General features: G+C 33.8%; 2 protein-coding genes across 5 annotated transcripts; both read left to right on the plus strand.

The window, feature by feature from the left end:
• The first annotated feature begins 586 nt into the window (after window positions 1-586).
• LOC106338248 lies at window positions 587-1,371 on the plus strand. Its single transcript, XM_013777270.1, has 3 exons — window positions 587-706; window positions 782-1,015; window positions 1,096-1,371. The coding sequence occupies exons 1-3, from the start codon at window positions 587-589 to the stop codon at window positions 1,369-1,371; spliced, it is 630 nt and encodes a 209-aa protein (XP_013632724.1).
• A 4,548-nt stretch (window positions 1,372-5,919) lies between these two features.
• On the plus strand, window positions 5,920-9,101 carry LOC106339749. 4 transcript variants are annotated; one of them, XR_001269220.1, is made up of 8 exons: window positions 5,920-6,141; window positions 6,214-6,416; window positions 6,509-6,586; window positions 6,687-6,794; window positions 8,056-8,239; window positions 8,318-8,433; window positions 8,517-8,681; window positions 8,759-9,101. XR_001269220.1 is itself a non-coding variant. In XM_013778614.1 (5 exons), exons 2-5 carry the CDS (start codon window positions 6,311-6,313, stop codon window positions 7,142-7,144), a joined length of 381 nt encoding a protein of 126 aa, XP_013634068.1. In that variant the 5' UTR covers window positions 5,920-6,141; window positions 6,214-6,310; the 3' UTR covers window positions 7,145-7,377. The 4 variants fall into 4 exon arrangements, 1 of the variants encoding a protein (XP_013634068.1); XR_001269218.1 differs by having other exon boundaries at window positions 8,056-8,213; XR_001269219.1 differs by having other exon boundaries at window positions 6,701-6,794; window positions 8,056-8,213.
• Window positions 9,102-11,440: the final 2,339 nt, after the last annotated feature.

Raw genomic sequence — 11,440 nt, forward strand, 5'->3', positions numbered from 1 at the left:
TAGTTCCAACTATTGGTGAGCAAATTATGCTGGCTCGTATCATTGATGAGGAGCGAGAGTATGACTGTCAGGGCAGCCCAAGTGATACTTGGAACTACTGGTTAAATGTGAAGCAGAAGAATATTTGGTGGAAAGAGCTATATGAGTTAGATCAAGCTGCATGAGGAGTGTTGCCAAAAAATAAAGACAAAGAAAAGGTGACGTTTGCAGAAGGATCATCCTCTAATTCTGGTTTAGATTCGAGGTTGAAGAGAGAATTTTGGAGTTCATGGGAGAAGGATTTGTTGGACTTCACGTAACGGTGGAGACAAAGCTAGAGGCTCTAGGCTCAAGGATGAGTCATATTGAAAAGAACCAGCGGCTTTTGAGAAGAAGGGCTAAGAAAATGGAAGACAAACTAACTTCTATTGAGAGTAAGGTGCAGCCGAGTCATGGTGAAGACATGGATTTTCGACAGTGGGACTATGGTACATATGAAGAGAAGGAGAAAGCTAATTCTGAGAAGGACAAAGCTAATGCTGAGCAAGAGGCTGGGAAATAGAAGGATAACATCGAGAATACTGAGCAAGAGGCTGAGGAAAAAAAGATGAAGAAGAAGGGGAAGAGAAAGAGGCTGATGACAATGCTCAGCAAGAGGGTGAGAAAGAGAAAGAAAATAGTGAGGCTGATGAGCAAGACAAGGAAGACAGTGATAGTGAGAGTGAGAGTGAGACTGATGAGTTGAAACAATTAAAGGAGAGAAGTGGAGCACAAGCTGATAAACTGTGGAAATAAATTGAAGCGGATGAAGAAGAGGTTTGAGGGAAACATGATGAAGAAGAAGGTGAAGAGAAAGAGGCTGAAACCAGTGACGAAGAGAAGGAGAACAGTGAGGATGATGAGAAAGTTGAAGAAAAAGTGGTGGAATCTGATGCTGAAGGCGAAGATGATCAAGCAGAGGTTGAAGGGAAAAAGGATCAAGAAGAAGAAGTTGAAGGGAAAGAGTCCGAAACCAAGGAGTAAGAAAAGGAGAAAAGTGAGACTGATGAGGTGGAATCTGAGGCTCGGGAGGCAGAGATAGAAAAATGAACTCCGACACCACCACGTGGGAATCAGACAAAGGAAACTCCCAAAGATAATCATAATGAGCCAAAGGTTGAGACGAATAGAACCGATGAAACTCCAACACCACCACGTGGGAATCAGACGGAGGGAACTCCCACACCACCACGTGGCAGGACTAAGGAAATGGCTGGGAGGAGACTAGTGACAAGGCCTATGGAGGAAGAACCTGGAAAAGGTGTTGAAGTTGTTGCGGAAGAGGCTGTGGAAACAGAGGAAAAAAACAGCAAGAAAGTTGCAGAAGAAGAGAAAAAGAGGAAGAGGCCGTGAAAGTTGTTGAAGAACAGGCTGGGGAAGTTGTCTAGGAACAGGCTGGGGAAATTGTTGAGGAATATATTGAGGAAGAAAAGCAAAGGTGGATCATGGTCGTTTACAAGGAAGCACCGAGTCCTTGGATCATGCATAGGTGCAAGGAGAATGCCGCTGTTGCTGTACCTAAGAAGAGTGACAAACCAAAGAGGAAATCATAGTGGGTGCAGACTCCTTTCACGGAGGGGAAGAAGCGTAAAGCAAAGCCTTAGGGTTATGTATTTATTAGGAATCTATGTTTAAAACTTGGTAGTAGAATGTTAAGTATTTTGGATGTTTAAAACTTGGTAGTAGAATGCTTTTGAATGTTTAAATCTTGGTGTGTTGCAACAGGTTTGGAAAACTAAGTTTACAGGTGTTACCATGCCCAAAAATGAGTAAGATGGATTTAATGGGTTTATTACGCCAAAAAACACTATAAAAGATATACCAAAAATTAGTAACCACATGTAAAACACTAAAATATATATATTATTAAAAAACAAATTAAAAAATGCATTTCACATGTAAAACGTGCAGCCGTCATAAATATTTTAATATTATTTTTAACACTTAGTAATACCTATGGTAATCTTCAAGGTAATAGTAATACCACCATACACATAATAATATTTGGGCATTTTTTACGTTTTTGTAGTAAATCCATCTCAAAAAGAAAGTTTGGTAGTAGAACCAATGATTTTATCCTATTATTATCGTCAAAGAAGACATTTACATAAACAATTTACGAAAAATATATATTTTGTAAAATTCTACTTACTATATTGTTAATCATTCACATACTAACAATGAAAGTTAAGTAAGATTTTGGAAAACCGTTAAAATTTTCTTAAACTATTGAAAATAATTAACAAAAATAGTCTGATCTATATATTTATTATATACGTAGCCTACGAATTGAAAATAATCATAAAAAGATAGTCTAAATTACACATAACGTAGTGATACATATTGGTTTCGAATTGCACATAATAATACCAGTAAAACCCAGTAATCCAAATTGCATATAATAATACCAGAAATACTAAGTAATCCAAATTGCACATAATAATACCAGTAAAACCAAGTATTCCAAATTATACATAGTAGTACCAGTAATCTCTAGTAGTCCATATTTCACATAATAAGCTCAGTAATCTCCAGTAAAACCTAGGTAGTACATGAACCACTCCCACATTCGAAATACGATGTCATACCTTCTTCTCTGGCTCTGCCTCTTCCTCTGCCTCTTTTTCCTCTTCCACGGGATTCTCCTACTGATGGAAATTTTGTTTGTTGTGGTTTTCTTTTCTTCTTGTCAAAATCTGGAGGAAGTATTTTCTTTGCTTTAGCATCTTCTGGTATAACTCAATCAGACATATGAAGAACAGGATATATGGTCATGTGATAAGCCAAAGCCCATTGCTCCACCAAATAGTATTTTGAACAATACTCTGATAGATGGAGTTCCCTTCCCGCTGCCTTAGACATGAATGTGGCAGAACCCACTCCATGCACACAAGGGTATTTGTCTTTATCAAATTGCTCATAACTGCAAGTATTCCTAGCCATATCAACAGTATAAACCTTGCCGTCAGTACCATGCACACTGTACTCAAGATGGAAGCTGTTTTATTCGTCAATTGTAAGAAACCCCGTATCAACACATCTTTTAGACATTTCGGTTTCCAAAATAGGCACAAGCTTCAGTGTGTATGGTATTTCAGCTGCCTCCTTCCTATGGTTGTTAAACCATTCAGACATTTTCGCAATGATAACATCAAACATTGGTAGTAAGGTATACTTCTCGCTTCCTTAATAACACCATTAAAAGATTCTACTGAATTGGTGGTGTCAACATTGTACCTATCTCCTCTGAAGTAACATCTAGCCCTCTTCTTCTCTTCAACACTTTTGTCAAGATACGCTGCTGCACTAGGATACTTCCGGCGAAAAGCATGATAAAGGTACTTGAACTCAGCCTCCGTATAAGCGTGTGCGCATTCTCTAAACTTGAACGCACAATTATCTTTGTTGTTATGGACGTGAGTTTTAACATTCTGAGACAAATGCCATATACAATAACCATGTTCGGCCTCAGGGAACACTAGACGTACTGACTTGATCAAGCTTTTGTTTCTATCTGAAAGAAATACCAATCTCGGGACATCGGATATCACTGATTTCAACTGTTCCATAAACCATATCCAGCTTTCATCATTCTCACCATCTGCTACACAAAACGCAATTGGGTAGTGGTGATGATCAGGATCCTGAGCAGTCGCAACGAGGAGAACTCCACCATAAACATTATAATATCCTCCATAATCAAAACATATAATTGTGCAATGCGGATTTTGCATTTTCCTGAAATAAAATAGAATATTATTAGAATTATCATTATCACACCGTACAATCTTTTCTTACTAATACTAATTTAATTCAGTATTATACATAGTAATACTAGAAATACTAGTAAGAAATATCTATTTAGTAATCCTAGTATTTCCAGTGAAACTTTTTTGCTTTAGTAAAACTAGTTATACCAGTAATACCCAGAAAATATCCTTGTCTAACTAATCTGTTTTTAGGACGATATTGTTAGGATTTTACATTACCCATGATGTATAATTCATTTTAAATGAAATTACACACATAAAATCATCAAAACACACATAAAATATACCAAAAATCTATAAACACAGTTTTCAAAATCGTTTTTAATCTCTCATAATTTTCATTGGATCTTCTTTTTTTACACTAGCCGAGATATACATTTGTTTTAATAACATTCCAGTAAAAAATTCATCAAAAATGGACGTAAAAAAATCCCAAAAGCCCTAAACACAGTTTTTGAAATCGTTTTTAATCTCTCAAATTTTCATCAAATCTTATTTTTTTAACGTTACCCATCATATACACGATATTTAAGTGTAATTTCACAAAAAAAATCATCGAAAACGAACCTGAATTCCCTGGTTTTGAGGTTCAAAAATTGCTTATGGAGGATGAGAGGAAGAGAGGTTGTACGATGAAGAAGGAGACATGTGGGCCAGGAGAAATCTGATTGGTTAAGGTTGTTTTGTGGGCCATGTAGGTAGTTGAATTATGGTTGGTTTATTTAATTGGAGAAATAAATGAAAGGTTAGTTTGGGGAGTGCAAGGATAAAATGGTAGAAAAAATAGAGAGAAGACATTGAGAATTCATTTAAGGGGGCATGTGGTATATGGAGTTAACCTCCATTTTTTTGACATGAATGAATGAAGTTTTTTTTTTGTTGAGAGAAAGAAACGAGTAATAAAAACATTTTCCAAAAAAATGTCAGAACCAAAATTTTGAGTAAGTGTTCGCGGTTCAAAGTGTTACCCGAATAAAGAAGGTTGTAAAATGGGTTTTTCATTTCCTGCTTAGTGAAAATCCTGCGTAGTGTTGATTTAATGCTACGATAAAGTTAGAATCCGACTTTTGACACTTTTAATAGCAGTTGGTGAATTCGTGCTAGCGCGAACTGCTACCAATACTCATACTTCTTGTAGTGATCCGTAAAAAAAAAGAAAATCACAAATATCAATATATATAGGAACGGATATCCAATTTGATTCGTTATATGCATATACATATACATATATTTAAAGAATTATATATAAGTTATATATTATAGTTTATATAAATTTTACAATATTTTTGTTTTTAAATAATTTCATAATTTTATTTTTCATGTTTTATTTTGAAAAAAAAATGTCATTTAATATTAATTAACAGTATCTTTATATATTTATCAACCATCTTTATATACTTTTACGTACGCATACATGTGCACATTGACGTGAGTACCTTATACCTTATAACTAAGTATTTACCACAACTGAAATATCCTAATTTTTTGGATGTTAAAATATTTTTTTTTTCTTAATGCTTCTTTCACTATCGACCAAATTGTAGTAAAATGATTTGTCTTAATATATATATTTTTTAACTATTATCCGTTTAGAAACTATAATATGAAACCATTGGTTCGACATCACGACTATCTAAGATTCATAACATAAAAACAAACAAATAATAGTAATTTTGATTATCACAGGAAAAAAAAAAACAAAAACATCAAATATTTTAACCGAGCAAACCAAATAAATATTGATTTAAAATGATAGTTATATTTTAGGAGATTAAGAACAAAAAAACAACCTAAAACCGAACTGATATCCAAATTAAACAGATTAATATCTTTTTATTAAAAAATAACGAAACTAATAATCACATTCTGCGCTTTGTGCGGATTATTACCTAGTCTATCTATATTATAATAGGTAGCACTTTTGTGGGTTCCACGTGAATTTTTGTTTACCAACAACAATTTTGTCTTCTGGATTTGTAATAACAAGTTTTAAGTTTTGTGATATATCAAATGGGCTTCGTAACAAAAATTTTGAAAGCCCAGTTGACTCTTTCTGGCCCGTAAGCTTTAGACTCCTACTCATCTGACAAACACCGAGCGACTCTTTGATTTTCGTAAGAAGTTTCTCTTCTTCGACCTCCACATCTCCCCATCTTAAATCAATTCATCGTTAATGGTCCCGATTCGTAAACACACCTCCGTAATTCCTCCTTATATATACTTCATCTTAAACGGAAGGAACCCTTCATCTCAAAAACTCTCATCGATCAGATTTATGATTATATAGAATTCAAGGAATGTGAAGAAAGATGGAGAGCTTTAGGAGATCGATATGTTTCTGGTAGATGAGCAGGTTAGTTATCTATACTGAATTTAATGCTCAGAAATTATATCTTAACGTTTGATTGTGTTCTATGAATTGCAGTTTAGGCTGATTAAGGGCGGTATTAGCGTCCACCTCTTGAATCTATGAGATCAGTGGATTCGATGTAAAAAGAGAAATCTATTTTTTCAAGCTCACAATGGCAGCCGTCTCTATTAGATTCACTCAAGAAACGTCCATGGTCGAAATACCCGAAACCATTAATCTTATACCAAAGGAGGTCTTCATGAACACCTACTTACCACGTATGTTGCTAATCTAAACTTCAATTTCAGTTGTGTTTATAACAATTGGTCTGAATATTTAATTTACTCTATTCTTAACGGGTTCATATTAGATGTTGTCGGGGAGGTTATGGGGTTAAAACCAAACCCAGACTATTCAGCGTATTGTGGCGAACCTACGGCTAGAACGGGTATGTTTACTCCTCACTCATTTCAAAATTTAACTTATTGACAATGGCTCTTATGGTTTTTAGATCAAGTTTTTAACAACACCCTTCACTCAAACTTCAGGGTGTATGTTTCAGTGTTTCGATGGGCTCGGCGCTTTGCTTCATGAGAAATTGGTGGCCTCAGGTTGTATTCACTTACCAACATGGATCCTACCTAAGCTGGTTGTAGGTGCGTGTATATTCTCGATTACTTATTCATGTTAAACACCTCCAGTACCTTGATACTTATTTTGTTAATTTACACATCCTGACATGACATCTCTTTCTCAACAAAACATCAAGAACACATTTCTACTTTTGACAAAGAATGTTTTGCCGCGAATACATTATTTGAAGCATTAAAAAAAGAAAAGTCAAAGATTTAAAGTTAGCCAGAGTCCTACTTTCCTATTCATCATCTTTAACTCCCGACTCAACAAGAAATTTCCAGAAAAAAATTCCTCAGGTACAACCAAGTATGAATGTGTACAAAAACTGGAGCTGATCTTGATGCATATGTCCTCAAATCTGGGTATCTGACCCACGCAATCGTAACTACTAGGGATGTTAATATGGGCTACCTGGACCCGCCTCCTGTTGAAATCTTGGGACGAGACAGAGTTAGTAGGCTTTGATCCTGCGGTTGAAAGTGATATATTTAGACCCTACCCATTTAGGTCCGTTTAATGTCAAGCCTGTTTAGACCCTACCCGTTTAAACCCGTTTAATGTTAAGCCCATACTTTTAGGCCCGTTTAATTTTTCTTTTTGTAAATTCTATACTTTGTCAATAATCTTTTGTCATATCTTTATATAATTTTTAATAGTTTTATTTGATTTTAAATCTTATAATAAATAGAAATTCCAATTAAAGCAAAATTTGAAAAAAAAACTTTACTTTTATTAAATATTAATTAGTTCATAATATCATAAAAAACATCAACAAATTTTAGTAGGTTTTAAACACAATTATAACCTAAACTTTTTTCTAGAAAAAAAACACAAATTATATATATTTGTTTTGTAACACAAACTATATATAACATAACTATTTTGTTTCAAAACAAAAATTATAAAAAAAATAATATTTTTTGAAAAAATAATATTTGTTTTTTGAAAAAATAATATTTTTTGAAAAAACTAATATTTTTTGAAAAAATAATCTTTAAATATATATATTTTTTTTTTAAACTCATAAACGGACTTAAACGGGTACCTGTTTATTTAGCAGGTATACCAGTTAACGAGACGGGTCTAAACCGGCGGACCCGTATAAACCCGTTTATTTTTATATCATACTAAACGGGTCACAGGTCCGCCCTTTTATACTAAAGCCCGTTAGGTCCGCGGGCTTCAAGACCATTTTAACATCTTTAATCGTAACCTTATCTCATCATCTTTACCTATTTCATACCTTTAACTAAAATGCTATCTCATCCATTATTACAATAGACTGTGGAGTTTCTGTGCACTGGATAAGTTGTTAGTAATGAAACTACCAATGGGTGGTGCTACACCTCCTGCTCAAAATGCTATCGAAAGCTTCAGCGTGGATTTTCCTCATTCACACGTGCATACTGCCATTACGACAACGCAGTTGGAGTTCTCAGGTTATCCTCCCATTGCTCAAGTTTAGGTATTTATAAAATTAATGTCCCAGCTTGAGGATCTACACTGACCACTACTGTATGTTGTCCACGCTGAACTTTTGCAGGTACTTTGTCCAATTCTGTGGGTCAGATAGGACAAATTCCGCTGGGTTTTGTGGCATTTGACGGAGATATGACTAAGCAAACCAACTCATGTGCAGAAGAAATTACTCGACTAACAGTAACACCATCGAGAACCTTATACAATTAATGGTTTATATCTTTCAAAAACACCACTACATCCTCACCAGCATTTTAAAACAGGATACCCCGACTAAAGACCCTTGCCACAATGCTTAAAGGATTTGGTTGGCACCACTATAACTTTGCATTTAAAGCTGTCCCCATTCAACTTTTCCTAAAAGCAGCAGTCCTTCACCATAGCAAGGATCATTGATCGCAATCAACGTCCACCACTCTGCTGGAAACGTAATTTTAATAAGTAGCTAAACATGTTTAAAATTTTTCTTATTATGACTATAGCTATTTATACGGTTCATGGGCAGGGAGAAGATGATAACACTGGAGATGACATGCCTGGAGTTGGAGCAGTTAAAAGTACGCCCTCCATTGATGTCACCAAGGAAGTCCCTGTTGACAGTGCCAGACCTTCACGAGGATGTACGCACCGTCAAGAAGCCCCGCAATGGTTAAGCTTCGCATATAGGGAATGTCCAAGCTCAATGCCCATTACTGCTTTTCCTTTCGTTTTGAATTTTCTTCTTAGCTTCATTAAACTGCTAAGGAACTCCGTTCCTCTAGGAATCCTATTCTATGTTCTTAGAAAATTTTCATTATGCTTTGCTTGGTCACTTATAGCCTTATTGAGCCTTATCTAAATTTATAAAATCCCACTTATGGAAGCTAATTTTTTATTTTCGTAAACCCAACTTTTACTCTGCATTTTTTTTCCATCGACATACTTCTTAATTCTTATGACTTTGCCAAATGAACTTCAGAACACGTTGGTAACTAGAATAAGATTTCTGACGTTTAAGTTACCAATTTGTTCATATATTAGAGAGTGCACTGCAGTTTTGAGAAAGAAAGAAAAAATGAGTCTAGTAAGAACCTCAGTCACGTCAAAAATTTGGTGAACGTTATAAAACTCTCGAGACAAATTGATCATATATAGTTAAATTGTTTATTCAACCCTGAAGCTAGATCTACGATCATGATGTAGGGTTTACTCTTGTACATGATAATCATTTATTTATGGCTAGCTCCGAAAAATATATGGTTGAGTCACTTTGGAGAGGTCAAATTTTAAAGTATATTGATGAGTTAACGTATAGTATATTTAAGTTTCAGTAATACATTTTTACCAAAAAAAAAAGTTTCGGTAATACATTAGAGCATCTGCATCCCTTAAGGTTTCTTATTTTTTATTTTTTTTATGTTTTTTTTTCTTCTAATTAAAAAAAAAAATTAAAAAGCGCTCCAATCGCGGACCGCCACTTGTCGGTGGAGCCCGTGAACGGTGCAAAAACCACCCAATATACGTCTTTTATTCTGCAACATAACATACCATCTTTTGCCAAAATCGTGGACCCTTTAGAGATGCTCACTTCATCGCGATGCTCTTAGAGCATCTGCATCGCAGTATGCTGAGCGTCTCTTATGTTGAGGGCACCCACGAATTTTGACAAAACCGTCTTCAATTGTTGCAGAAGAAGAAACATATATTGGGTATATGCTGTACTGTTTTGTGGGCCCGTAAAATAAAAATTAAAAAACTAGAAATCCAACCACATTTTTGGGATAAAGGTGCTCTTAGCAGTAGTGTAGTGGTAGAGTCTCTCACTTGTATCACAAATCAATTACCATGTGATAAAAATAATAATTTCGGAACCTACCAAAATCTTCAGTACCGATTTAAGGGTGACTGCGTTGCCATTATTGTTACAGGCTTATAGTAAAAGTATGACACGTGTCTGTTGAAGACGTAAGGAGGTTCAGGGCCATTTTGTTGGAGTTTTAAGTATATTTACTCGATTTTGATCTCCGTTTTGCAAGGGATTATTTTATGATAAAAAATTTTACTATTAATTTAACAAATATTTTGAACTAAACCCTCAGTCAAACCAGTTATTCCAGTTATCCGATAATTCGATTTAGGTTTTAAAAAATATTTATACTTAAAAAAAAATAATTAAACCAGAAACTAACTGATTGAACCGATGGATGACCGATATGTAATCCAATTTGATTTAAATTGTTATATTTTCATAATTTGTCATCTTTTAATCTAAATTTTAAAGTTCATTGTTTTGCAATTTTATGAAATTATGATGTTTCTACCAAATTTTGATAGAAAAAATGATAGATATAAAATAATTAGGAACTATAAATATTTCTTGATCATATTACTCCTTTAATATAGCTTAATTAATTTTATTATAATTGTTTTGTGCAATTTATTTTGTTAATAATTTGGTTTATATTATAATCGGTTTAAATTTATTGTTAACAATTAGTGTTAAGCATTTTTTAGATAACATATATTTTGAACATTTTTATAATTATTTTTGTTATTATATTTATTGTACAATGTATAAAGTTTATATATATATATATTTATTTATGTAATGGATATTATTGAATTATTATGTTACTTAAATAAATTATATAACCATTATTTAGGAAATATAAATAAAATAATCCATCAATTTAATTGAATTATTACTGATTGAAATGTTTTTGTAGTATTTAAACGTGTAAAAATAAGTTTGTTCTATAAATTATTTGAAATTTTCAATTACTTTATTTGATCTAAATAATTTTAAGAAAAGGGTTAGAAATTAGGCTTTTTGCAAAATTGACCTAAAACTCAAAGTCAAACACAAAACTAACTTTTTTTTTTTTTGAAATTGGTTTTGCCCTATTCACCCCACAAGTTCATATAATTCACGAAAATGCCATCAATTTTTTTTTCCGAAAATGACATTTTTACTCTCTCACCCTCATCATCTTCAAGTAATTACAAGATTGCCATTGTCATCAATACCCCAACCACCATGAACAACCAATTTGAAGCTCTTAATGCACCTAAAATCGATTTACACTCTGTCTTTCTCACTTGTTATGAACTAAAAACAACATCTCTTTCACTTTGCCTCCATATTCATCCAAAAAACTCAAGCTTTTGATTCAATTTTTTTTATGGTTGATAGAGCCATTCAAGCATA

The sequence above is a fragment of the Brassica oleracea genome, chromosome C4, assembly GCF_000695525.1.
Source record: "Brassica oleracea var. oleracea cultivar TO1000 chromosome C4, BOL, whole genome shotgun sequence".
Taxonomy (NCBI): Eukaryota; Viridiplantae; Streptophyta; class Magnoliopsida; order Brassicales; family Brassicaceae; genus Brassica; species Brassica oleracea.

Coding starts and splice junctions, on each gene's coding strand:
- LOC106338248 (XM_013777270.1), top strand. CDS start 587: ATGAAGAAGAAGGGGAAGAGAAAGAGGCTGATGACAATGCTCAGCAAG. Junction 707..781: donor CAGTGATAGTGAGAGTGAGA/GTGAGACTGATG, acceptor AATAAATTGAAG/CGGATGAAGAAGAGGTTTGA. Junction 1,016..1,095: donor GGAGTAAGAAAAGGAGAAAA/GTGAGACTGATG, acceptor CGTGGGAATCAG/ACAAAGGAAACTCCCAAAGA.
- LOC106339749 (XM_013778614.1), top strand. CDS start 6,311: ATGGCAGCCGTCTCTATTAGATTCACTCAAGAAACGTCCATGGTCGAA. Junction 6,587..6,686: donor CGAACCTACGGCTAGAACGG/GTATGTTTACTC, acceptor CTCAAACTTCAG/GGTGTATGTTTCAGTGTTTC. Junction 6,795..7,055: donor CCTACCTAAGCTGGTTGTAG/GTGCGTGTATAT, acceptor AGAAATTTCCAG/AAAAAAATTCCTCAGGTACA.